The following is a 27839-nucleotide window of genomic DNA, read 5'->3' as shown; positions in this document are numbered from 1 at the left end:
TGTCAAAACCACTTCCTCATTATGAGGCACACCGTACGGAGGCCTCCGGAAATTTAGACCACCTGGGGTTCTTTAACGTGCACCTAAATCTAAGCACACGGGTGTTTTCGCACGGCAAGCCAATAATCATCCGGATGGCTTTTCGGTGCTGTAGCTTCAGACGGTCTATTTGGGCGACGAGCGCCTTAGCCGCTGGCGCCCGCGGGAGCCGGTGGTCTACCTGCAAGCAAAGTCACGGCCCGCTTTCATGGTACGAGGTTGCCACCCAGCATCATCGGGAGTGCTCGTCGGCGTATGGCTATGGGTCGGCGTATGAGTCTTGCCTGAGATAGCATGGGCGAGGCGCTGCATATGAGGGCCTCGTCGATCCGTGCCGTGCCCGATCCGTACCGTGCCCGTGGCTGGGCGCCAAAACAGTCGTATTCTGCTCAGAGAGCAACGAGCTGAAACGCGTGGCGAAGTAGTTGCTCCTGAGCAATACATCAAAACTCAGCGGAAGCGGGTCCGTAGATGTCTCGCCGGCCAGCCTGCGGTGGCCAATCCATCGATGGCGAAGCGGTGGGAGAGAATCACGGAGGAGGAGTGATCTAGATCATTACGCGCAGCCAGCCTCGGCAAGCGAACGCTCCGTGAAGTCACAGTGGTGGCCCAGCACGTGACCTCTTGCGTCGAGATCACGGAGCAAGAATGGATATGCTGAGATGTTTGGTTCCCAGTAGCAATGTCTATTTATTCGGCGCGCATTTGTTCGGCTGCCCTGCCGTGGCTCTGCCTGCAGAGCGGGAACACTACCGACCGCGCACTGACGAGCGATCACGTGCTGGGCCACCAGGTTTGGCTTCAATCGCGTTGCGGTATGCTCCCTCCTATCTTTTTCCTTCCTCCATGGCGAGAATCCATCGCGGATTCAGCCACCGCCGCGTCAATTGAGCAACCATCCTTCATGGCGCTCCACGACCTAGAAGGTCGTGAACGGCTCATCCTCGCAAGCTTTCGCGCGCACCTACAGCACACCACCCGCGCACGCGATGTTATCGCACTTGGACGCCGCCACCGGAAATCCACATGGGGTGTCCACGCATCGCGATAATAATGACAGTGCATGCATCGAGTGGGGCCATATAAATCATGATGAATGACCTCAGTAACTTTGACACATGCCTAGGGAAACAACTGAATGAAGGAACCATCTTCAGCCCTTGAGACAGCTCTGCAGGACTAACTCCATGTGCCGGGACAATTTAATGCAATGCCGCCGTGCGAATATGCCTGTGCGTAAACGCAGCAGCGCTGCAACAATATAACAGCCGTACGATACAACCTGAAGCGTCTAATCTCGCTTTCCTTCAGCGTGCAGGACATATCTGCAATAACTTCTGGCAGTACATACGTACCAGGACATAAGACTCAGTGCTCTTTCGCGTGCTCAACACGTTGAACAGCACCAAACTGTTCGAAAAGAATCAGTTGATCAGAAGACGGAGTTCAAACATTCCATGCCGGCACAGCCGCATAAGTTGCCGCTACTACTGTAGCCACTGTACCGCTACAAGTGATTTTGACTTCCTGTGTGTAAAGGCCACCACCGTCTTGAAACTGTTACTACGAGCACTTCGCGCTTAAGTGTCAAGATAAACTTTTTGCAAAAGGATATTTCTTTTTTTTAACCCGAATTGACGGAGGCCACCGAACGCCTTGGAAACAACATATATGCACAGAGCATGCTCATCGGCAGCATACGTCACGTGTCTACGGTCACCACGGTTATCCGCACCCTGGTAGTAACCAGAAGAGTTTTTATTTCGAGCGCTTAGCGACGGCGTCCGACGGCCAATGAGCGTCTGCACGTGATGCCAGCGGCGATTTTAATTGGTTCGAGCGTCCGAGACGGCGAGGAGAATGCAAAGGCGGCATAGCGGCAATTCACATTCCCCCTAGAACGCACGGAGCACCGGCTTTCTGCGATCGGAGTCTTCGAGCGAGAGTCGATTGACGTGACAACCCATAGGAGGTGCCCTTGGCAAGATTGGAGTCGACCCGCAACTGATGAAACATGTGAGTGAAACATCACTACGTAGTTTCAACGTCGCACTGAATAGGCATTTTCCCGCGAACACCCGATCCGATTAGCGTGTCCGTCTATCCCTGCCTTTCGAGGAAGGAGACATATAGCGTCTCTCTCGTTGGATGCAAACACATTCGATGTGTCTTGTCAACCAAGGCGCACTGGCTGATTTTGATGAACTAATTTCTCGCAATGTAATCGCCTTAACGTCGTGGTTGTGGTCGCATTAGGGCTTCGCCGACCGCAACGACTTCGCGACGCTGGTTGAACTGCGACGCGCGTCGCGTTCTTGCAGCGCAGATGGACACAGCGGAGGCGTTGCCTGAACGCTGATGAATTAATTTTCATGGCCGTAAACGTGACCACAGCGGGTCATTGAATATGACTTACGCCTTCGCGACACTTCTGAAGTCACGTGGACAAAAATGTAGCGCAGTGTCTCTGCGGCGCCTTTTCGGGCAGCGTGCTTTACGGACACTATTGTAAAGAAATAGGCCTTGCAGTCTGTTTAAAGACAGCGTTGTGACGATTGTTGTACTGCACCGCGGCTGTTCCATTTTGGCGGATGCATTTTTTGAGCTCATGGAGATGCGTTCGAGATGCGAGCCTGACTTCGGAATTCATAGCGGCCGCGAAAAGGGAACTAATGCTTAAACGTCCGGTCAGTAGAGTGCTTGTCGTTACCTTTGTTCACGGGTGTGTGGCTGGAGCGTCTGAATTGCGTCTTGAGAGCAGGAACCACTAGAACAGGTTAATGTGTGCCCGATTCTCCTGGCGTTTATAAACTTCAAGGCACATCGAAATGTTTGAATGTTCCTACAGTGTATGTATGAGCCACTGCACTGCAGAGCTCGTGGAACGCTGTCGCTGGGTTGCAAGGCCGGGTCTGAAAATGCGCGTTTGCCGCTTGGTCATAGTGCAACGCGGCCGACTTTTTATTTATTATTTTTTTTTTTGCAATCCTACATGCCCCGTCTGTGAATTCGGCGATATTTGTCGCCGAGCAGGAAGCGAGCCCCGGAGGAGGAAGGCGCTTGGAGGCGCCGCACCGTCGACCATCAACGTATATATATACTTTTTTATAGCGATCGCGTTTCCGCGCTTTCCGTCTGTGCTTTGACGCCGCTGCCATACCGCGGTGCTCGCTGTGCATGTTCGCGGTGTCGCTTTGCATGTGCAGCAATATGCCCTTCCCCGTGGCACACTAGGCGTCGTACCCAAGATGTCAATGCGGCGTCGGCGACCGCGTTGGCGCCCGTTGCGTTTGTGCTTCGACGCCGCGGTGATCGATGTGCATGTTCGCGGTGGCGCTTTCCCCGTGGCATACTATCTTCGTTTCATACATCAAGTGCAACGCTGTTGAGGCTAGAGATACTTTGTGCAGTGGCTGCGTTCGCGCTTAGGAACAGTTCGGTGTCTCTGGCGGATTTTTGTGAAAATATTTTTTATAGAAGGTCACTTCTGAATGAAAATAAGAATTTACTCTTAGAAGCAATCAAACCATGCGTTCATTCGGCTGCTAACGCGTTGCTTCGTATCAGTTTTCTTTTCGTTGTTTTTATTTGCCTCCCGTCGCGGCAGCGTCATGTGCATGCTCGCGCGACCAAACGCCGCGAGCAAACGCCCAGCCGAGCATAGACGGAACGCGCGGAGTGATAACATTTGGAGACCGCGCTACTTTCATAGCTTCCACAGCGTTGCACCTGATGTATGAAACGGAGTACATAGGCTCTGTACCGTAGAGATCAATGTAGCGTCCGCGACCGCGTTGGCGCCCTTTCCGTTTGTGCTTCGACGCCGCGGTGCTCGCTTTGCATGTTCGCGCGGTGTCACTTCTTTGCATGTGTAGCAATATGCGCTTTCCCAGTGGCACACTAGGCGTCGCACCGTCGAGATCAACGTAGCGACAGCGTTCGCACCCTTTGTGCTTCGACGCCGCGGTGCCTGCTGTGCATGTTCGCGGCGTCTCTTCTCCGAATGTATGCGCTCTGGCGTTACCGTATAGGCAGGCTCCCTTAAAGGGACACTAAAGCGAAACAAATCAGTTTAGACTAATGAAGCATTGTTTGAGAACCCTGCAGGCAGTCATTTAAAAAAAATAGTTTGATTATTAGATGAGAAAATGAAGGTCCAAGTATGACTATTTGAATTTCGCGCCGAAACCCCAGCGCTGTACGTCAGCGTGACGTCAGGGATCCCAAAGTATGAATTTTGGGCCGCGTTGGCTGAATAAAGGTTCCCGAAACTTGCCATGTTTAATATTTGGTTCCTTTAGAACACAATGTAGTCAATCTGTACCGCTATATATAATTAGTAGGCCCTAGAAGATGCCATCAAAATCCGAAGACGTCACAGCCACCAGGTGCGGGAAGTTAAGTAGGCGTCGCCACCCGTATTTCGTTCTTGCGCTTTTTCTGGCTTGCCAAACGTCTTATCGTTGTAAGAGTGGTGTTTTTCGTGTTGTAGAACGGTAATTTACTGATGCAGAAGAAATCATTTTTCACTTTAGTGTCCCTTTAAAGGAGCCTATACGGTAACTAATGCGCTCGGTAAAGCAACGCACGCCACCTAGAAGAAAGGTGGACGAAGAACCCCAGGTGGTTCAAACTTCCGGAGTCCCCCACTACGGCGGGCCTCGTAATCAGATAGTGGTTCTGGCACGAAAAACCCACTAATTAAAAAAAGTGGACGAAGGCAGATTAAGGTTGACGAAGGAGAATGAAGGTGAAATACATTGCAGTGCTAAACATTATTGCCTCCAGAATATTCTCTGCATCACTACCATCATGATTGATTGCTCTACCTTCCTAATCAAAATGCATTGATGCAACACTCAACAAAAAAAGTTTCCCCACAGAACAAAATTGCAGAAAGGTCGTTTTAAAACATTCGCTTTTAAACTGAAGATTCCCGGCTTCTGCCATGTCAATATCAACAGCAAGCGCGCACGATCATGTGAACACCCCCTGCACATTGCCTGTATCCATGAGAAAACCAAATAATTGTCGCCCACTCATGCGTGCGTGGAAGTGCAGCTCAAAGCAAATTAGGTATCACCTAAGAGGGGTGAACGTGAAAACCTTGTAAAGCCTACTGTAATCTACCCTAATCCACCTTAATACTCCTTAATCCACTCTAATCGTTCCTAATTCTCCATCAACCCCAATTTGCCTTAAAGGGCCCCTGAAGCGGTTCAAAATTTGTAAATGCATAGGGTACAGCTAAAGTTAATCATTTGCACCACAATTTGTGTGAAACGTCTCATATTAGGAGAGCTACGGATGATTACAAGCTACCCTCCTCCATAGTCATGCATTGTCTCCTCAATTAATTCGCCGAGCAATCGATCGGGGCTAAGCTCCGCCTTCACTGGCTCTGCTTCATCATGGCACGTCGTGTCGTCGACTTCCGGTTTTCTAGGAGCGGGCGCCTGAAGCCTCTCCAAACTCTCCGCCAGCTGCTTGGCAGTCAACCGCAAGCGAGAGCTATCGAAGCAGTGTGCGATGCGAGCATTCTGTCGCAGCGCCAAACATGTCTGGTATTCCGGTAACCACAGGCTAGCTGGGCGTTTCGACGGGGACGGTGGAGGCATAAACTCAAGCTGATGACTGAACTTTAGGGTAGACGTATTTGAGCTGCCTGATCAGTCTTCACGATCCAGCCACCTGTTGGCACAGAGCTTAACCAGCCAAACAAAGAGCTAATATTGCTCTAACCAAGTGCAAAACATTTTAAACATTTACAAAAACGTGTTAACGATTACACTTCTGTGAAAAATTTACACCAGCAGCAAAGAAGAATACATTTTGTTACTATTACTGCGTGTGGTTGAGCTCTGTGCCACCAGGTGGCTGCACCGTGCAGACCATTTACATTTGTGCTTCTGCTCATCCCGTGAAACAACACGCAAGGTGACACAGCCAGGCCCTGTGCCCTCGCACTTCATTTACCCTTATACTGGACTCGCGAAACGCTATTGCGTTAGTAATCTTCCGGTGTAAAGCGATCACCGCAAACGTGCAAATCCTGGTGCAGATTGGATAGCGGCAGTCCGCTCGTCTGCCGCCTTGCAGAGAGACACGATGTCTCAGCTTGACATATTGCCAATTCCTACGTTTGCAGTCCACAGCGCAACAAAGTCGAATCATAGTGCTCACGAAGAGACAGACCGACTCTGACCATGGAGCTCTCGTTGCTATCTGTGTGTTGGAAGTGCTTAAGTATAGTGAGATATTCCAAAATTCCAACTATTACGAACATCATTTGTTCACTATAAAGGTGGAAAAATTATCGATGATGCGCCCTGGGCAGCTAATCGGATAGCTTGCCCTCATGACGTCAATTGGGTGATTTACGTCATATGGGTGGGGGTGGCTGAAAATTGCGCTGAGCAGTGTGCTGCAATGGGCAGCGATGCCCATTTTTAAAACCTTGTAATAAATTACATGCTTTACACGGAGCACTTAGATGCGTCAATTAATGATCAGAAAGACCTACCCTAACGACTCAGTATGTTCATAGAAAATCGTCGAAATTGTTTCAAGGTCCCTTTAATCCACCTGAATTAACCTTAATCTTCCTTCACCCACCCTGATGAACCCTAATCCATACTAATCCACTTTAACCTTCCTTCGTCCACCTTAATTCACTAATGAATCACTAACTAATCATTAATCGCTAACTTGGCTAATCATTGATCTCTTATACATGGCTGGACATGCTTTGGGTCGCTTCTGGCCTTTCCGGATCGCATGTTATTTTCTGTTCACAATGCAACCTTGAAACAGATCTAAAGGCTTTTGTCTTAAAGCTTAAAAAAAAAAATTCATGTGGACTGGCTAGTGTTCATCACCTGCAGTGCCACTGGTATACTTGCCTCTAATTTTATCAGGGCCTGCATTCATTGTATGACTGATGCACACATCGATGTCAGCTAAAAATTAGAGCGCCTCTACAAGCCTCTGTTTTAATTTTCAATAAAGCATGCAACGGATCCTACTGATAACGAAAAGTGTGATCGAGAGGCTGTATCTTCGCACATAAATGTTCACAGCGGAGAACAAAATCTATAGCGCTGCATTTGCGACTGAATAACAACAGTTGGCGACATGCGAGATAATGGAGTCCCAGCAGAATTTTAAGCATACTGAGGACAACCCTATTTTTATGCAACATGCAAATTGCCGCAGCAAAAACGCTGGCGAGCAGGCCAGAAGAATTTAAAAAATGTAGCATTAGGGGATGCTTTGATACAGCCAATAAGAAAGACTCCTCACCTCGCAAACAACACTGTTCTTTGTCGGAACAAAGTTCTTTCAGCCATTGTTATGCAGCCACTGCTTCCTGCGCAAGCAGTCACGCTTTCCTTGTATCATAAAAACTGCATGCAATTTTTGCACTTCGATCCTCAAGTAGGCAGGGTATGCATCAAGTGAGCTCCTGAAGAACGCCTTGCAATGTGGTGAATGCGGTTTGCACCATATATCTTGGACCTCAAGGAGGTGCCATGTAATGCCTAATACATTTCTCTCTTATTTACCGCCAAATAACCACTGAATTTTTTAAGATTATACTTTTTCTGTAATATTTTTTGACAGTGACTACTTGCTTTATTGTGTACTTGCTTAGTCGAGGCAGTACGTCCGCTTTTGGCTGTGTTACATGGTATGTGCACTCAATTCCACTCCATGGTTGTACTGCTGTTTTCTGGTAGTGTAAACAGTTTAGGAATATCTATAGGAGTCCATAATGCACTTACACAAGATTGAGCCCTTTAAATTAAAATTTGTTCGATTTGCTTACCAAGGGCTCCAATTACACCTCCATCGGAATGCGGCTGCAGGGACCAGGAATGGAAACTGTGTGACCTGCAGCAAGATGAGGTCAACTCCAAAAAAGGCGAACCCATTGTTCTTTTACAGCAAAGCTGTTAAGAGCTACTTTCCCCACTCCCCATATGTGAGCAGATTCCAAAGATTGTGCAATGCCGGGCTGACCTGCTATGGAGGTGAAGCAAGCGTTAAGTGCTCCCCATACGCCGATACAGAAAATATTGAAATGCTAGGCTGACCCACGGCGGAGATGCAGTTCACCCATAAGGGGCCCACATACACAGCTTCGCTGGTCATCCTTCACAGAGTGGAAGAGTACTGAGACTTTTTTTTTTTTTTGCCTCTAGTCTTGTGTATACTGCCTGAGTATCAAGGAGTGCAGCGTGCTTATCGTAGTCTGGTGTGTGCATGTTACCAAGAAGTTGCAGCTTGCTGCACCTATTCTGACACATAGAACTCCACTGATGAGTTGCCAGTTGCAGTTCGTGGTTATATCCCTACTGTGCCCCATCTATAGACGTTATCCATATGCTTACAACCAGCACTCTGTGCTGACCCTAAGTGGTGTGCACAGTGCTCGATATACCCAATGCAGTGCTGGTCCCGCTAGTAGACGAGTGCTTCATAAGCTTTCTTTGTGCTGGCGAACAAGATAGACATCACAAAGGTGACTCAATTCAGAAGGAAGTGGTGCGTTTCATTTGACAGCTGGCATGTGTGAGCAACTACAATACTTCTGCATTTTTCTTTTTTCCGTGCCTCTGTTGTGCTTTCCACATGATGTACTTTCTTTTTCTTGACATTTTATCCTCCCCTTTTCTCCCCACAGAACTAGGTGGCGAACCGGATTTCAGCAAAACAATTGCTAAGTACATTACTGTGATAACTATTTACTGAAATATTATTATTAGTATTATTAGAGTACTGCTTTTTTTTGTTGCGAAGGATGTCTCCATAGCTTGAAATGAAGGTGAACCAGTTCTTTGTTTTCCTTCATATGGAATTGCGTGTGGGCTTTGTGAGAGTTAACATTCTTTGCCTGTTTTTACACTGTGCAATGTGTGTCTCCTGATTCAGAAAGTGAATGCACCAATACATTCTTTGCAGAGAGCATCGTCTTGCTGTTCCAGCCCAAACCCCTTATCTACAGCGCAGAGTTGAAGTGCGAGCACGGCTTTGAATTCATTGGCATCCTTGCACCTAGCACTTGACCACTCCATCTCCTATTCGTGGAGAGTGGTTGACGCGAACCACAGCGACAGCAACTGCAATGGACAGTAGCAGTGGCAGTGATCAGGGACCGGCTTATGGCCGAGCCCGGGGCCGCTCACGAGGCCGCCTGCGCTCTGTGGCACCCACTCCACCATCGAGCATGTTTGGACAGCAGTCTGCCATCCCACCCAGCCCGTCGCCTAGCATGTTTGGACAGCAGTCTCCCATGCCACCAAGCCAGTCACCCAGCACATTTGGACAGCAGTCTGCCGTGCCAGTCAGACCGGCATTGAGCATGCTTGGACAGCCACAGTCTTCTACCATGCCACCCAGCCTGCCATCGAGCATGTATGGACAGTTGCAGTCCCCCACACCATCCCAGATGGCCATGTACGGGGCCATGGTGTCTCAGCCTCCTCCAGCGCAGATGGCTCGCCTAGAGCAGCTGCCTTCTCCAGCGCCGTCTATCTTGTCGGAAATCAGCAGCTTGACGACCTCCATCGGTGAAATTTCCTTCCGTGACGCTGTTGCAGAAATGGAGCGGGAGGTAGGTTGTGGTATTCAGTGTCAGCGGTGCTGGTGTACCATAATCTTGACTACAGTTTCCTACAGGAACCCTTTGGAAGGAGCTCTGGCACTAGTGTCTATGGGAGCTGTATGTATGGCTGTTCAGCCAGCATGGGAATGATGGGCAGTTCGTGAATTTGCCTAAACTGTGTCCTTCTGGCTTCAGACGGCGTTGTGACTTCACACATTTATTATTAACAGCAGAATACTGAGTTACAGTTTATCAATTCACAATGATTACCCATGTACACTGAGACTAATTGCCTTGCTGTCCATAGGAAGCTGAGTTCTTGAACATTTAGAAAGCTGAAGCCTAATAAATGTCACGGCACATTTGTGACTCTGCAAGCACAATGATTTATAGACAAATCCATGGACTAACCACCATTCCGATGTAAGCAGAGTGATTGGAGTGCCAGAGTTTCCCCTAGTGATCATTGTACGAAACCCTTGCGACTTTCCACAATCAGTGCACTTCATTTCGTGCTTTCCTTCTTTCTTTTGGTACTTCCTTCAAGGGTGCATAGCAGTGCTCATGCACCACCCAGCGCCATCCTCAGTGAATTGCACTGAGAGAAACAAGTGGCACCACAATGCAAAGCATTGTCCGAAGATTATGACTGTCATGACAGTCATGGCGTGCTTTAATTCGATTAAGTACAGAGCTGATTAGTTTATTTATAGCTAGCAAAACACGGCAATTTGTCTCTCAAGCACCGCACCTCTTCAAGTGAGCCGAAAACTGCAATATCAGAGATGTCGTCTAAAAAACCTGTTTCTATTAAAACACGTAACACAATGTATGTGTGTGTGTGTGTGTACGTGCATGCATGTGCATGAAGGTTCTTTTTTGTAGCTAGTGGCTGACAAGTCATACTTCCTATTGAAAGGTTCAGTAAACTGGGCTAGTTTGCATACTTGCACATTCCAATAGAGCAGCATGAAACTCTGAGGTGCAAAAACAGAACGAAGCACGGTGAGCAAAGTTCAATTGAAACAACATAATCATGTATGTACATATATATATATGCACTGGTAAACGTGAAAACCATACCGCTGGCATTGAATTTTCAGTGTGGTATGTCTTTTTTCTGACACAGATAGACAGTCTTATAGAAGAATGGACTGAATGTGATTTGGTTTGGCTGTGTTTGGTTGGTGCAGGATGTTGGCAGGTCTCCCCAGTGAAAATGATTGACTGTTCAAACTGCATCTTTATCTCATTTCTAGCCTGTTGCAGCTCGTGGGTTTGAGTAGTCAGATTGGAAGGGAACAATAATCTGATAAGATTATTGTTCCCTGTTATTGTTAGATTAAGGGCTCTGCTAGAAGACCTTCAGCAGAGAAATGGAAACTGGCTGATGGCTGTGATGGCAATTTCACTCACTATTGGTTTGGTTTTGTCAGATGTTGCATCAAGTAAGCTGCACTGTCAAACCGAGTCCTTGAATTATATGTCACATGAATATTTCTTACACAAACATATGCACTTCCTTTACACGTGCTTTAAAATATCCTTCGATGATTGTCTCTCCACATGTACGCATTTATCTAGAGTTATAAAAATAATATGTTAGCTTTCTCCATTTAGGCACAGCAATCTAAAGAGGGCACATTTTAGTTGTGATTTGTGAAAAATACGGTGTCATGTCAGAAGGAAACATGAATGCGAGAAAGTTAACTAGAAGGCAAATTTACCCTTCTGCATTTGCCACTGTGTATGACGCCAAGGTGATTGACCACTGAGGCTTAGTTTTGGAGCTGGGGTGCACCTGGCACCAGGCTACACCACAATGACGCACCTCACTTTCAAGTAATCAGGCATATGCAGTGTTCTTTATTTGTTCTAGCTCGCATTCTTTTCCAGTGTAACAGTACATAGGGACATTGAACGTGCTTACCACAGGATTTGAACTGGACGGCCAGGGAAAAGGGGGTGCTTCCCTTGATTCGTTTCACCACTGTGCCCTGAAGACATGTGGGGAAGTATGTCTGCAGAATGTTGAGGTGTTTCAAGGATGGCTTTCTCCCATGGCTCAGTTTGTAACAAAATCCGAGTGAACTGAAAGCAGAAAAAAAAACTTCAATGGGCCATGTATTTGATGGAAGTGGGAGTTAGTCTGACTGCTGACTTGGCATGACAGTGCAAGTGTGGGTTGAAAGATGGAAGCTTGCTCATAACAAGAACACAAAGGAATGTTCCAGATATTAGCATGCTGCCATGGTCCAGTTTCCTTTAAACACTGAATGTGTTGTCTGCTACTGCAATAGCACCTTGATTTGTTAAGATTTTGGCAGCCTTCAAATGTTTATTCAAATTTTTGAACAATACTACTGTCAAGAGAGACAAAGTAATGCTATTATTACGTCACTAGTGTAATAATATTTGATTGTGTGAATCACTACCTGATAGTTTGCATACCACAAACATTGTGGCACAATCCCAAATAGACACCAGCACAATTGACTGCTTGTGAAAGTACGATAACACATATACGAATCAGAAGACTGATTCAATCTATGCCATTAAATTTTGTTACTATGCTATTAAATTTTGTAACTGTGCTATCAGCATTGGTGCTGTCGCTAACCTAATGAAGGTTAACACTGTACTCAATAGGGCTGTTTTGTACGTACACGTTTTGAAGTAGATTTAATGGCAGGACACTTAACAAGAAAAAGTAAGATAGAGCACTAACAGCAAAGTGCTAAATTTTTTGCAAGTGGCATACAGTCGAACCTCTTCATTATAGGGCTTTTTTTTAACCTACACTTCATGCAGGCTCGTACAGACGAGTTTAGTGCATGGCAGAAGCTATGACATTGTGTGCTATGCACATTGTCTTCTGCATTAGCAGACAAAAAGCACCCGACTTCACACTCACTGGCTCTACAATGCCGTTGCCATAAACTATAAGCCAATGTACGAGTTCTGTTTCAGCAACAAATCAACGGAACTGCCGCGAAATACATCACAAGTTCACAGCGCACAACTTCCCTTTGCTTATAATACAGCGCAGAGTCTGAAACAGCCAGCATCATCAGCAAGATAATTTCATCGTGGAAGATTGGCGCACTTTCCTCTGTGACACATGATCATGTCAGCACTTCACTGCTGACCCTGCAGTGATCCTTCACTGCTGTCGCCGTGCATGCATACAAACAGCACCGACAGTCGCAGACAAGATGGTGCAAGGCATTTGCACTGCCAGCCTGTTTGTCTGCCGCCTATGCTCATCGAAACTGCTGCATAGTACATGTAGTTTTCACGCTACATTTCTGCTATAAAAAAATGGCCTACGCCAATAAAAAAAAAGGCAATTTCCTGCACTAGCTGCACTCACATAGCCAGGGTAGGTAAATAAAATAGCACTATTAGCAATTTCTTACTAGACAGAAAAATTCCTTTGTTATGTAAAATATTCGTTGTAAGCATACACGCTGATATCGGCAGGAAACAGAAATGTGCTAACTTCACACTTAGATTGTTATATATAAAGGTGGAACATAAAGGCTTCCACATTGTGTTCGTTTTAGAATCACCATTTTCCTATTTTTGTAATTTTGTACATGCTGCCTTTCCCGACGCAATAGTGTGTATCTTTAAGCATTTTTTTTATGGTTCCTTGTAACCCATGTTATTGTTATTTTGACTTGCAGCGCCGACTTTGTACACACTCACTCCTGCCTGGACTGCCAAGAGGCAGTTGGCAGTATCTAATATATAAATAAATAAATACATAAATAAATGAATAAATAAATAAACTTTCTTTCAGCGCTCTATCCTTGTGCATATGCGTTTGTCCAGTGTCGTGTTGTTAAATCTGCTTTGTGCCAAATAAGGTCCTATCTTTTCATTTCTGTGTTTTCTGCCTGCACCTGCCCTTCTTTTCATGTGATACTGACATATATCAATGATATGTGTGTGAAAGTGTAGGCTGCTACTTTCCATTTCATACAAGCAGGCAATGCTATGAAGACTAGAGAGGCATAAAGGCTGTAAAGTGCAGTCATAGAGTCGTAGATGGCTAGAAAGGCTAGACATCTATGACTGCACTACAACTTGCATAGTTTCTGCAGCGTTGGCTGCCAAGTATAAAACTGAATATAATAGCGCTGAATGACCATGCAATGTGCTTTTTGTCTCCCCAACCTTGTCTTTGCCACATCCGCAGCAATTTGAAAATGTCACGACCATGAGCGCAGCCGCCCTCAATGCGGCTATCTCTGCTGGTCGTGGTGCCCGTCGGGGCCGCCGTGATGAGCTGGCGGTGCTGGCAACACGGCCCAAGCACATGACAGACAAGACAGGGCTGTCCGGCAATCCAATCAAGCTCGTGGCCAACTACTTTCGGCTGCTGTCGTTGCCCCAGTGGTGCGTTCACCAGTACCACATAGACTTCCTACCGCTGGTCGAGTCAAGCCGCATCCGCCGGGCACTCATCAATGACCATCGTGAGCAGTTTGGTCGGTGCTTTGTGTTCGACGGCATGTCAGACCTGAAGACTCCTACACGCTTGCCACATGAGATTACCGAGCTCTACACTAAGGTAAGAAAAAAAAAATTCTGCTGATGTGGACTTGTGGTCAAGTCCACATCGTACCACAAGTTCACATCGTCTAGATCCTCTAGTCCACATCCTCTAGAAAAACTCTAGTGTCCTCTGCCCGAGCTTATTGGATGCTTGTTGCAAAAAAAGCATGGCTCATGAAACAGTATCATCCATTCTTCTCCACTCCACTTCAGGAATATGCGACGTGCTCATCGACATAGATCCGGAGTCCTCTAGTGCAGTGTCTCTCATGTAGTCCTTGCGTTGCTGTGTGTTGTACAGCTGTAGGAATCAATATGAAGCATTTGCTGCTGCATTACTGTTATGAGCATGCCTGACAACTATCCTTAATACAATAGCTAGATTCTATTCGTGAAAAAGTTTTGAAGCTGTTGAAAAATACATCGTGGTGCAAAATAACAAAAGAAGCAAGGGAAAAAGAAATTGTGATGGTATTTGCACTGCCCTCTTGTAGCAGTTCAAAATGCCATACACCAGAGGGGTGCCTGCTTTGAGCAAGTTTATTTAGGCAAGTTCCTGAAGCAGGCGAGTTCAACAGCAGCAGCAGCAGAGTTACTGATGAAATCATTGATCTGGAAACAATACGCTGCCAGTCTCTGCTGTTGCAAGTTGGCTGCTGCTTGTATTTGCAGTGTCAAAAGGTAAAGCATCATTAATAGTTCATGTAGCTAACAAAAGGTGTGCGGTCCGAGCAAACTTACATGTGTGCAACCTCTCCCCCCCCCCCCCCTTTCCTGCCTTGTCGTGTCCTAAAGTTCACAGGTTGGCAGGTATGGTCATGACCTTGATAGTTGGTGTTGAGACAGGAAGGCGTCGGTGTGGATTGGAGAGCAGATGCAAATAGTCGATGTCCCAGTTGAAATTAGGAGGAAGAAATGCACACTGACTGGTCATGCAATGCGTAGACCACCAGATAGATTACCAGATCGACCACTTTCGTAGACCACTAGATAACCGATGGTCTAAAAGAGAAACAATAGATCTTAAGGGAAGAGCAACGCAGTTGAGGGTGGCAGAGAGCAGGATTGGCAGAGATCGGGAAATTCGCAGTCGTAGGAACAGGGTTTCCTACTAAGCTTACTAGAGGGAAGTTTGGCACCGCAATCATGCAGTTGAAGTAACAGTGGTAGGTGGTACATGGATTTATTTAACCTTTGTGTTTGTGTCTTCGCACGTTCACTTCACGAGACACATTAAAATTTTTTTTTTAGCTTCTATGCCATAGGTGGTGTCCAAATCTGTGCCCCAGCAACGGCTCCCTTGGAGTAACAAAAACGGATGTCGATAGCTATGGCTTTGCTGATTGCGTGCGCTGCATGCGATTGCAAAAGCTGGAAACCCATATGCTTTGGACGCCATCCATTATGTTTTTCTAAATGTACGAAAGTCATTGCAAAATGCTTGCATTTCGAACACAATGTATTTTTGAAAATGATTGCTATGACAAGTTTCAAAGCCATTTGAATCCGAGACGACAAAGTTTCAGCAAATCCATGCACTACCCTACACTTGCAAGTTGGCTGAACTACCATACTTGCAGTACCCGTAGACACTAGTGCTAGATTTCTCGATCAAGTTTTGCTGGTAACTCAATGGTCATAGGACGCAGTGTGCTGATGCGAGGTACAGGTAAGTCGAGGTTACCGGAAGAAAAGAACATTCTGGGGTTTTATGTGCTAAAACTGACTATGAGGCATGCTGTAGTTGAGATCAGATTAATCTTGACCTCCTGGGGTTCTTTAAAGTGCGTCTGCATTTCGCCCCCATCGAAAGCGGCCACCGTGGCCGAGATCAAACCCCTGACCTTGAGCTCAGAAATGCAACGCCATCGCCACTGGGCCCCCGCGGCAGGTATCACTGGGAAAGGCCTTCATCCTGTGTGGAATGCAAACTAAGCTGCTGAATATGCTGCCACTTCTTTTTCTTTCTTCAATCTGGGTTCCCTCTTACAGCGGCACACGGATGGTGCCCCCATCACGATCCGAATCAAGTGGGTGCAGGAGCTGGCCCCGACCAACCCAGACCTGCTGCGCCTGTTCAACACGCAGATGCGCCGCAACCTCGAGCACCTCGACTTTGTGCAGATAAACCGGCACTTCTTCGACAAGCGTGCCGTATCAGCGATTCCCCAGCACGGCCTTGAGCTGTGGCAAGGCCTCATTACTGCCATAGGGCAGTACGAGACTGGTGTCATGATGGTCACGGACACAGTGCACAAGGTGCGTCTGAGGGTGCATACCATATTAGGGGATGTGGCTCTCTGCACTGCAAAGAGACACTGAAGAGAAAAATAGTTTGACTACAGTATTAGTAAATTACTCTCCTAAAATGGAAAGAAAATAATAAAATCCACCCTTGTTGCCCATTCATACCAATGACTCGCACAGGTTGCAAGTGGTTGCCTTGGTCAGAAAGCAACTGTTTTGGCTCAGTAACTCGCTGCTCGGTTTTTCAGTAGCGTGACCCCTGTTGCAGGCTGCCAAACCAATCAGCAGCATGCTAGCAGATGTGAGCAGTACCAATTGCAAGAGATTTCTGTGGGGTGATAGACAGGCATGTCTCTCTTGCAGCTGTGAACATCAGTCACCACGAGTCGCTCCTTGTTCAGTCACGCAACCGCTGCAGTCAATAGGCAGTGCGAATGTGTCCTTAGCGTGAGAGAAGGCTTGGCAAGCCAGAAAGAATGCAAAACTAAAAGACTGATGGCGACTCCACCTTGAGGTTTTCTCCACCTCGCAATTTTCGCATCAGCCAGCCGTGACGTACATCTTGATGTCATCTGTTAGGCTTGATGAATCTTGTTAAAGATGGGGAATAACTTGTATTGGAACAAAGCATAAGGTTGGACATTGGAAAGTTTCCATGTTATTTACTGTATAGCACAGCAGCCCAAATACAATGAAATGCATGGATGCATGCCACACTAATGTACTAGCATCAGGACTATGGACTATTTCCATTTTAAGAATATAAAATGTTTAAAATGGAAATTTGGCCTTCACTGCTGTTGAAGTAATCACCCTCATTACCATGCATTTAATGAAAATAGAGCAAGTGATTACAGTATCAGCATAAATAGGTTTGATGTTTCTCTTCAGTGTTTCCTTTAACCATTTGAGGTACAAAATCTTGAATGCCCAGTAAACGGCAGTCAAACAAGAGATGCCTCAGGCTAGAGGCAGCACTGTTTTGAGAAATCAAAGAGTTGCTTTTTTGATGAAGAGAACTCCTTGTCCAAATAATGGCTCCAGCCTGACACAGCTCTTGATCGACCACTGTTGAGCACAATCTTCGTTTTCTTGTGAATCGTCTCTTGTCTCCATATTCCCATGCAGTGCCACATTGTTTACTTATCATACTAGTAAACAACAGGCTTTGGCCTCTGTTTTATCCACTCGCTCTATTCCCTGCCATCGTGAAGTTTCCTGCAAAAATTACTACTCTGGAACTCTGGCTCTGTGATCGTTTAGCTCCTAGGTAGCAGTATACAGATTTATCAAATCTTCACGCTTGTGGCTTCCAACTTTCTTGTGAACACTTTTCTTATCCCAGTGATGCTCTCGCACATGTTTTGGGAGTGTCTTGTTATATCAGCTAAAATAACTTTAGGGGATGCTATCACTTTCGCGAGATTTCACACTACTTGGCACTGAACGCGCTGTCGTAATAGGTCACCAGAATTTCTCGTGCTGTGCAAAGCTCACTATCACATCACTGCACTGTGCCAGGAACAACGTGACAACGTGATAGCAGTATCTATAGTGATCACTTGAGAGTACCACGCCTATGCGCTTAATATCTTTGACCAGTGACTTGGAAGTGGCGATGACAACGTGCTGCTTTCATTATGACAGCGCACTAAAAAAAAAAAAAATCATACCTGTGAAACCAGGCCGTGACAGTTCTCTAATGCAGCAAGGCAGTAAGTACATGTGCACTTGTATAATCATAGAAACTGTTGCATTCATAGCGCAGTATTTTGTTGAAAATGAACATTTTGCAAGATCACAAAGCCATTCTAGGCAAATCCATATGCTAAACATCAATCCCATTATCACTTAACCGTCATGCTTGCAATTTCTCCCAGGGACACTAGCAATTACCTAGTTCCCTTTAGTAGTTTTTGTTGGAAACTGTAGTTGTTGGTGGGCATACATGAGCATTTGAAAAAACGGAATGGGGCACCCCCATTTAGAATTTTCTGTAGCAGGCAAACCCGTAATTAGCCTTCAGTGCTGTGTATGAAAGAAAATCTGCAGACGTCTTCCGAAGTTTAAGACGTGGATACTGAAGTTCTGACCTGCACCTAAAATATGCGCCACATTTTTTGTTGCAGGTGCTTCGGCGTGACAGTGTGCTGGACCTGCTGTCGCAGGTTTCGTCATCTAGTTCCCACTACCGAGATGAAGCCATGAAGCGTGTGGCCGGCTGCATCGTGATGACACCGTACAACAACAAGACATATCGTGTCGACGACATCGACTGGGATAAATCGCCTGCAAGCGTCTTTGAGACCAAGGAGGGGCCCAAGACGTACATGCAGTACTATGCGGTGCGGGGACAGTGTTGACAGAGTCTGTTATGCCAGGCCAAATTTGTTGCAGAGCTTTCTAAAAAATTACTAGAGCGACCTCTGGCCTAACAAAATCCTTCAGCTGCCTTGGGACTGGTGTATTATGTGGATTTGTCTCATCTTCATGCTTCAAACGTTCCTGCGGCATTATTCAGTGCGCTTCATTTTTCTAAATTTGCAAGCTCTCATAGTTTTCTTAAGAAAGCAAAGCAATTAGTCTCGAAACACTTCCGTGCTCATTGAGAATGGCCGCATTTGTAACGCAGTATGTTGTCAACAATGATCAGTTTGCAACACCACAAAATCATTTGAAGCCAGAAGGACAAAGTTCAGTCAAATCTATGTACTGCCCGTGATTGCTGGCTGACCTAACTTACTTGCAGCTGCAGCAAACACTAGAGCCAAAATTCCCTTTGCTAATTTTTGTAAGAAACTCTATGGCACTGGCGCGAACACCTTTTGTTTTGTTGCATGGCTATTTCAAATGTTGTGATCACGTGCGCTATGTACTTGTGCATTATGTTTCCATGGTTACTCGGGTGCACAAAGTCGGCTGAAAGACTGTTTCATGCAGCAGTGTCACTAGTGAACCCATGTGACAATTTTGTCCACATGACATGGACCTATGTGAACTGTGAAGCAAGAGCAGCATCTTGTCCCCTGTGCAGGACCAGTACGAAAAGTGCATCCGTGACCCGCGGCAGCCACTGCTGGTGTGTCGACCCAAGGAAAAAGATCTGCGTGCCGGCCGCACCGAGAACATTTACCTGGTGCCTGAGCTGTGCGTCCTGACTGGGCTGACTGACGAGGTGCGTATCTTGCTCGGAATTACAGGGCTGTGCTTCTTGCCTTGGCACTGGCTGTGTTTGCATATTGCACCACCTTAACATTCGATCCTATTCAAACACATTGAATATTCACACAAGCCTAGTCACAAGCCACCCAGAAAAAAAGTAGTGAAATACCCAGGACCAAGTGAGCTCGTTATTCATTAGACACAAAAGTGGCAATTGCTCTTGATGAGCTGAGGTCGTAAAAATCCCTTCAGGGTTGTTAAGCTATTCGATTATTCACTTCAGCAGCAATTTCAATATTTGTAGTTTTCAAAGCACAGTCGAACCTGGATATTTTGAATTATTGGTTTATATCGAACGCACAGACTATCCCTTTGAAAATCCTGTTTAAATGTATGGGAAAGTTGCATCGTATATCGAACTCTAATTTTGTAGGTCATTCTATATATTGAACCCCTTGCCACGCACTGGAAGGTGCGCTTTCCCCAAAGGCGCAAGCATCTCCCGCGCCCACGTGCAATCATTCAGGACGCGACGCTGTGTGACGTGTGCAAGCCGTGTGCGCGGAGGAAACCGGCTTGGCAACAGCCGTCTAGAGGAGCGCTGCGCCCTGGAAGGTGCACTTTCCCAAAAGCCCTTCGCATCGCCCCTGGTCGTTAGGCGCGTAATGCTTGCAAACTACTTGCATGAAAGAACGAGGAAACCGGCTTGGCTATGGTCGGTCTAGAGCAGCACCGTGCCCTGGAAGGTGCACTTCTCCCAGAGACCCTCGCATCTCCCACGGTCAATTGGTGCGCGGCGCCCCATGACGTTTGCAAGCCATGTGCGTGAAGGAACGTGAAAACCGGTTTGGTGACGGCCGGTTTGGAGCAGACACAGCAAACCATTTGTCACCATTTGTCGCGACTGCGAGCAGCCGTCTCAAGCAGATTTCTGTATATCGAACTATTTCACAATTCCCTTCGAGCTCGATATATCCGGGTTCAACTGTATATTAAACAAATGAGTGTACATGTTTTTCCACTTAACACCCTCAATTTTAATAACCAGTAAATTTTTTAAAATCCACACGTTACCCGCTGGAATCGCAGCATACAACAATGCTGAAATCTTCGCAAATGCTATCTCTATTCACGGATGCACAACTCGTTCTTGTAACTTCAGCAAGCGGCTCTGCTCTCCACCTCTTCTGCGATTGTGGCAGTCATGTGACTTATGCATGTGACTGCAACTCAGTGTATTTTCTATGTTGAGCTTCTGCTGTGTGGTAAAGAAATGTCAAGTGCAACTAATCGTAATCCAGTTTCTGGTTTGCCAGTGCCCCGTGCACTATTCACTAACTACTAACAGTCATAATGCAAGAAGGCAACCCTGAAAAGGGGAGGAGAATGGGCAACCATGAAACACTTGAGGGTGGAAAGAGGGTGGGGCTTCATGAAAGGTAACAGACAGAAAACTTTAGCCTATAGTATGGCACTGCTTTGAAGCCACACCGAAATTTGCACATAGCCTTTTTGTTCAACGTTCTTCCCCACAATTCCTTCAACACCAGCATCCCCCGGTACACTCCCCCGAAGTGTGTGTTCAAGCTAGCATGGCTGCTTGTTAACATTATAATTTGTTTTGGTGATTAGTCACTTTCGTAGCAAATGCCCTTGTTGTGTTGGCTGCTACCGTCTACACAGCAGAAGGTGGTCAAAGCACTATTGAGCCTTTTGTGGCAGTCATGTGACTTATGCATGTGACTGCAACTCAGTGTATTTTCTATGCATGCCCCTTTGTGTTTTTCCTTGCTTTTGCCTTCTTTTTGTCGCCTTGCCTCTCCTTCGCTGTAGGTAGGAGTTAACATTCCTGCCTGTCCAATTTCGTTTCTCTCTTGATTTTATCCAACCTGATTCAGATGCGTGCCAACGTGTCTGTGATGCGTGACCTGGCCCAGCACACGCGCATAGATCCGCCAAAGCGTGTGCGCAACCTACTTGAGTTCATCCAACGTATCAACGGCAACGAGGCTATCCACCACGAGATGGAGCAGTGGGGGCTGACGTTTGACAATGCCCTGGTGAGCATTGATGGGCGCACCCTGCCCCCCGAGAAGGTGATGCAGAGTGGCCAGGTGTACCGCTACAGCCCCGCCACAGCAGACTTCTCACGCGAGATGCGCGACAAGCGGCTGCATGTGGCCGTTGCCATCGACTCGTGGCTGGTGGTGTGCCCCAAACGCGAGGAGGCCAACGTGACCGAGTTTGTGCGCAACCTGATGAGCGTGTGCCCACCTATGGGCGTCCGCATGGGCCAGCCCCAGATGTTGCAGCTGGACGACGACAGAGCGGGCAACTATGTACGTGCCCTGCACGAGCTTGGTGGAGGGGGAAACCTGCAGCTGGCTCTCATTGTTGTGCCCAACAACCGCAAGGACCGTTACGACATGATCAAGAAGCAGGCCTGCGTTGATCTTGGCCTCCACACCCAGGTACACGTAGTTTCTCACTTCTCTGTTCACCATTGTAGACTGCAGAACTGTAAATGTCGCACCTGCAAAGTCATGGATGCAGTGGGAGTTGTTGCTTTCCATGTTTCTACTGAGCGTGCTTAGCATCTGCAGAGAAGCTCCCAGCTCCGACCACTTTCTTGCTTCCCATCTTTGTAATCTTTCAGTCCTTTCTCCTTCTGGACAATGCTAACAGATGTTCAGATGTAAGCCAGGCGCTTGACAGTTATAGTGCAGTCAGCATGCTTTCCTCTACTTCGCTAATGGTAGCAGGCTGTTAGCAGTTTTGAACACTGTGTACACACATGATATTGGTATGTAGTATATTGGTATGTAGTATATTGGTATGTAGCATGTTGGTATGGTATGATATTGGTATGTATGGTATGTAGTAGTTTTGTATTATCCTCCCACTGAAAAATCCCGCTGAAGCGAGCTGGGAAAAATTGGATGTGGTTTTTTTTAATTGTACCACAACTGCCAGCCAATCAACACTTTGTTCTGTGATACTTTCATCACAGGTTCATCCACAAACAGCAGAACAACTTGTGTCTCCCATTGCCGCACAATCCTTTGCAGGTAATCCTTGCTCGCACCATTGGCAACCGCAAGAATGTGCGATCGGTGGCCACGAAAGTGGCCATTCAGCTCAATTGCAAGCTTGGTGGGGAGGCCTGGTGCTTAGAGATCCCGCTGTCCAACACGATGGTCATTGGCTACGACACATACCACGATGCCGGCTCGCGCAATCGCTCAGCGGGCGCTTTTGTGGCCAGCATGAACCGCACATTCACACGCTGGTACTCGCGCGTGTCATTCCACGCATCGCACCAGGAGCTTGGCAGCACATTGGCCTTGCACCTGCAGGATGCTCTGCGCAAGTATGCCCAGGTGAATGACGGTGCCTCTCCTGAGCGGATCATTTTCTTCCGTGACGGGGTCTCCGATGGCCAGATACCACAGGTGAGCCTTGCAGCAGACTTGAGCCCCTAATGGTTGGATAGCTGTTTTTGCAAAGTGCCCATGAAAATTCATTAACTGCTGTTATCTGTTACCTTTTGAGTCATGGTGGAAAGTACATGCATGTACCTTTACAGGCCACCTACTGCCGTGCTGGTTGCACCAGCTTGTTGCAGCACTCTGCAGCGGGTGTGTGTACTATGTGCTGTTTGTAGACAACTTCTTAAATGAATGTGTAGCCATATTAAATGACATAATATTTAAGTAAAAGTCTTATGACTGCTGCGTTTGTGAGACGTGGCACAGAAATCATTTGCAATAGTGGCATTCTGAGAATCAGTCATTCTCATTGTTCTTCTTTTGCAAAGATGCATATTTAAGAAACATGTACAATGCCCCGTGGCAGCAACCCCTTCTTATTTTTGACATGCTTCACCGCACAGTACGACTGTATTGCGGCGAAGCTGACCAGTCAAGTTCCAATTATATTGTTAAGTTCAATTTTGAGATCAAAATAGTGGAAGTTTGGGCCCATAAAAATGTGTGAACGCCTGCCAGGACCTTCAGTCTGGATAGAAAAAATAAACAATTTGGAGTCTGACTAAGGAAAGTCTACTGTACGCCCCAAAGAAGGGTCTTAAAGAAGGGTCTTTAAGGAAAATAAACTGAAGTGAGGCATAATCTTCCCTCATCCTTTCACATTTACTGCACTGAGTGATTCAGTCTAGGTTTTATTATTTAATAGTCTGCATATTGAGTGCTTTCTAGCCTACTATTATCAGGAGCATGTTTGTATTGAAGTTAGGCACGGTTGCAATAACTTGAAGTGCCAGTTTGTTCATAGCATCTAATTAAAGAGACACTAAAGCAAAACAATAAATCAGTTTAGACTGATAAAGCATTGTTCGGGAACTCTGCAGGCAGTCATTTCGAAATAAATAATAGTGTGAAGGTCAAAGTATCCGTATTTGAATTTCGAAGCCGAAACCCGGATGCCGTTGCATCAGTGTGACGTCAGGGTTTCCAAGGTAAGTTTTAGTATTTCGGCCGTGTTGGCTCAGTAAAGGTTCCCCAAACTTGCCATTTTTAATATTTTGGTTGCATTAGAACACAATGCAGTCAATCTGCACAGTTAAATAAGTAGGCCCTAGAAGATGCTATCAAAATCCATGACGTCACAGCGACCTGGTGCAGGAATTTCAAGGAGGCACCACCACCTGTATTTCACTTTTGCGCTTTTTCTTGCTTACTAAGCATCTTATCGTGGTAAGTTCTTGGTGGTAGAAGGGTAATTTAATATTTCAGTAGAAATCATTTTTCTCTTTAGTGTCCCTTTAAGTTTTGTCCCACATGCCCACATGAACACACAGACCAATTTCTTTTGTTTTACTAGAAATACTAAACTACCGTAAATGGAAAAGAAAAAGAATAGAAAGCAACTGACCTTTAGACCACAGAGAGTTTTCCACAAAAATGACAATTGCCTATGGCTAGTGTCTAGGGGAGCTGCAAGTACGGCAGTTTAAGCCAGCATGGGAACAGTAATAGTACCTACATGGATTTTCCTGAACTTTGTTCCTCTGGCTTCAGATGGCTTTATGACTTTGCAGATCGATCGTCTTCAACAAAGTATTGCTTCGTTAAATGCAACAATTCACCACGATTCTGCATGTGCATACTCTTACTGCCTTCGGCATTTAGCATTGCTTCGAAATTGGGGCCAACAAAGGCAGATAAACATAGTGAATAGAACCACAAGTATGTCTGAAGCCACAAGCATGAAAATCAGAGTAAATCCATGTACTAACCATCATTCTCATGGCAGCTAAGCAATCACAGTGCCAGAGATCCTTCTAGTAGGTTACTCATTTAGGAATCTCTGTGCTTTAGACGGTGTAATTAAGTGTGCTTGTTCATGCATGAAATGTTGCACTGAGAACTCTCGTATATGAGCACAGTGCTACCATGGTGCTTGTAGTTTGGGCAGTAATCTCGAGCGATTACTTTCGCGATATTCTTAGCTTTACACTGGATGCATTGAAATATATGGTCGACAGCCTTCAAAGCAGCCAGTGCCAAGTTGCGCAGAATATTGTGAAAGTGATTGTACCCCAGAAAGCTATGGCCTCACAGTACCAGGGATGCTGTTGGCCATACACTTTGGCACGTCTGGTATGGAGTCGCAAGAAATCTCGTGAAAGAGATCGCATAGCTGAAAGTGATCACTCGAGTTAACCGACCGTGCTCTTTCATGGAGTGCCACTTGGCATTAAACGGGCTCCGAAACACCCTTTGAACATAGTGAGAAAACTCTGGTGATCTGTCGCAGAGGCTGCTGTGAATATGCGATGCAAATCTGTCAAACTCGGCGAAAAATAGCTTGCTCTCACTTTTGCAATGTTGTCATGTAGAGTCGTCACTAACGCTAATGCTACTGGTCAATTTCGTGATCGCTAGTATATATTTGCTAATCTTGAGTTGAATAAATGAAATATATGTCTGCGATCTGGCAAAAAATAACAGAAAATCATGTCATCTTTGCACTGTGTGTAGCTGCATCTGCTGCGCTTGGCGCCCAAAATGGCAGCGGCATGATGTGTAGCTTAGTCCACTGTGCTGCCACGAGGTGTTGCGACGAACCCCTTTTGCCACCGCGGCACTAAACTTTTGGCTGAGGCTTTGCCCTCATGGCTCCTCTGTTACGTAACTTCAGCGCACTAGCGGAGACTAAAGAAAGCCAGGTATTGGTGTGATAACTGCACTTTCGGTTGAAGGCCTTGAAAAAACTTTGCGGTACGAGATCGGCGGGCCATTCTACAATTAGGACGCAGAAAAGTGTTTCAGGGCCTCTCTAAATGTTCTCCCTCGTGCATGCACATGACAGTTGACGGATTCTTGGTGCTCTCGTGCGCAATGCAGGTGCGCGAGTGGGAGATTGACCAAATCGTGAGCTCTCTGGATCTACTCTTCCCGGGTGTCGAGCACAAGCTGGCCTTCGTCGTCGTCACCAAGCGCATCTCGACGCGCTTCTTTGCGCACACGACTTCCGGCGGGTTCAACAACCCACCTCCGGGCACCGTCGTTGACACGGAGGTCACGCGGCCTGAGCGCTACGACTTCTTTCTGGTCTCCCAGAGTGTGCGCCAGGGCACCGTTGCACCCACGCACTACAACGTAATCTACGACACGACGGGCCTCAAGCCCGACCACATGCAGCGCCTCTCATACAAGCTGACGCACCTCTACTTTAACTGGCCTGGCACCATCCGCGTGCCTGCTCCTTGCCAGTATGCCCACAAGCTGGCATTCCTTGCCGGCCAGTCACTGCACGGCGAGCACAGCCCCAGGCTTGCCTCGACCCTCTTCTACTTGTGATTGATTTTCTTGTTTTGCGATCGCGCTTTTTCCTGTCAAATTGCAATGAAATGCGTTTCTCTATTCACACATCTCTTCTCTCTTTTTTTTTTCTCCTCCTCTGCCTCGGCACACTAACATACACTCAATTCACCCATGTTGCCTTCGTCTCCATTAACCTACCCTTCCAAGTGCGAAATTGGTTCAATACGAAAGTGCACTCACCATTTCTATTTTGAATACTCTATACAACTTTCTTTCCTGGCTGCGTTCCCGTATCTGCTTGCAAATTTGTGGGTGCTGAACTCAAAAGGTGGAGTCTGTCTGACGGTTCAGATTTGCATACTGAAATATCCTCCATGCTAGCTTTCCACTCACCTGCCTGTTATGATTATGATGCTATCTTGAAAGGCACTTCATTTCGGTTGTATTGCTGTCGTAGACTTTTTTTTTTTGCAGCCTCTGTGTAGTAATTGATCAAAAATTCTTGGGGACGAAATTCAGTGGGGAGAGCAAAAGTTGAGAAGAGATGCAGTTTTCTTTTTCTTTTTTTTCATGCACTATTTTGACCATTCTGAAATTGCATTCTCAATTGAATCAACTCAGACAATGTCTTTTAAAATAATTTCTTGCACATTTTTTGCAATTTCGGTCAGTTGGTAATTTGCCTGTGCAAATTGAATCATGTTAAAACCTGTTCTCAAATCCAAAATAACTTCATTTTAAACATTTCTTTCATCTTTTTATTCTTGCTTTCATGTGTGTTTTCCTCTTTGTCTTATTTTGCATGCAGTCATCAAGAGGTCTTTGTCCTTGCTGGAACCACTGAACATTGCTTTTCTTCTTAACTGCCAATGTTGAAATCCTGTGATTCATAGGTTTTAATTGCATTATCATGTCATTACACTGAACGAACCAAGTCAGTTAACCATTTTTCTTGACATTAGAGTTTGCCCCCATTTCACCAATGAAGTTATCATGGTACATTCATTGTTATATAACTAATCACGAGCTTATTTTTAAAATTTCATGTCAAATCAATTACTTTCTCAATGGCGAAGTACTTTTATCACTTGTTAGAACTGTTGGGCAATGAAAATGTTCTTGAGTGAGGATTTGCAATCAATCAATTGTCAAACTCCGTCATTTTGCCTGCTGTTGCCGAGACATCTCTTGTAATGGGAGGCCCTTTTCTGAGTGCATTGTCATGTTAGTTTCCTACATGTAGTCACTCCTGTTCATTAATTTCAGAGCGAACTTACTTGTCTCAGCCTTCTGCCGTCCACCCCCTCCTTTGTTTTCCCCTGCAATATGTGATTGAGACAATCATGCAAAGGAAAAAAAAAACTGCTGCTTTCTACTGTACCTATTATTGATGTAGTTTAACAAGGTCAATAAAGACTGTTCTCGTTTCATCA

General features: G+C 46.2%; 2 protein-coding genes across 7 annotated transcripts in view; one reads left to right on the top strand and one right to left on the bottom strand.

The window, feature by feature from the left end:
• Window positions 1-27839, bottom strand: part of LOC135916518 (uncharacterized) — a 137628-nt gene that overhangs the window by 11424 nt on the left and 98365 nt on the right. For all 6 annotated transcript variants that reach the window (XR_010568959.2, XR_010568958.2, XR_010568957.2 and 3 more), the window contains 2 exons: window positions 11577-11737; window positions 7868-7932 (listed from right to left, as the gene is read on the bottom strand). Coding sequence is in view for 2 of the 6 variants with exons in the window: in XM_065449916.2 (XP_065305988.1) it covers window positions 7868-7932; window positions 11577-11737 (226 nt within the window). In the remaining 4 variants the exon portion in view is untranslated. The remainder of the gene's footprint in view (window positions 1-7867; window positions 7933-11576; window positions 11738-27839) is intronic.
• LOC135916506 (piwi-like protein 1) lies at window positions 1875-27839 on the top strand. The gene is made up of 9 exons (XM_065449895.2): window positions 1875-2055; window positions 9004-9655; window positions 13851-14225; window positions 16202-16468; window positions 18586-18801; window positions 19491-19631; window positions 21517-22089; window positions 22687-23070; window positions 25987-27839. Exons 2-9 carry the CDS (start codon window positions 9167-9169, stop codon window positions 26440-26442), a joined length of 2901 nt encoding a protein of 966 aa, XP_065305967.1. The 5' UTR covers window positions 1875-2055; window positions 9004-9166; the 3' UTR covers window positions 26443-27839.

Source organism: Dermacentor albipictus, chromosome 9 (assembly GCF_038994185.2).
Source record: "Dermacentor albipictus isolate Rhodes 1998 colony chromosome 9, USDA_Dalb.pri_finalv2, whole genome shotgun sequence".
Taxonomy (NCBI): domain Eukaryota; kingdom Metazoa; phylum Arthropoda; class Arachnida; order Ixodida; family Ixodidae; genus Dermacentor; species Dermacentor albipictus.
Note: the sequence above shows the minus strand (reverse complement) of the source record. Positions and strands in the feature narration are given on the sequence as shown.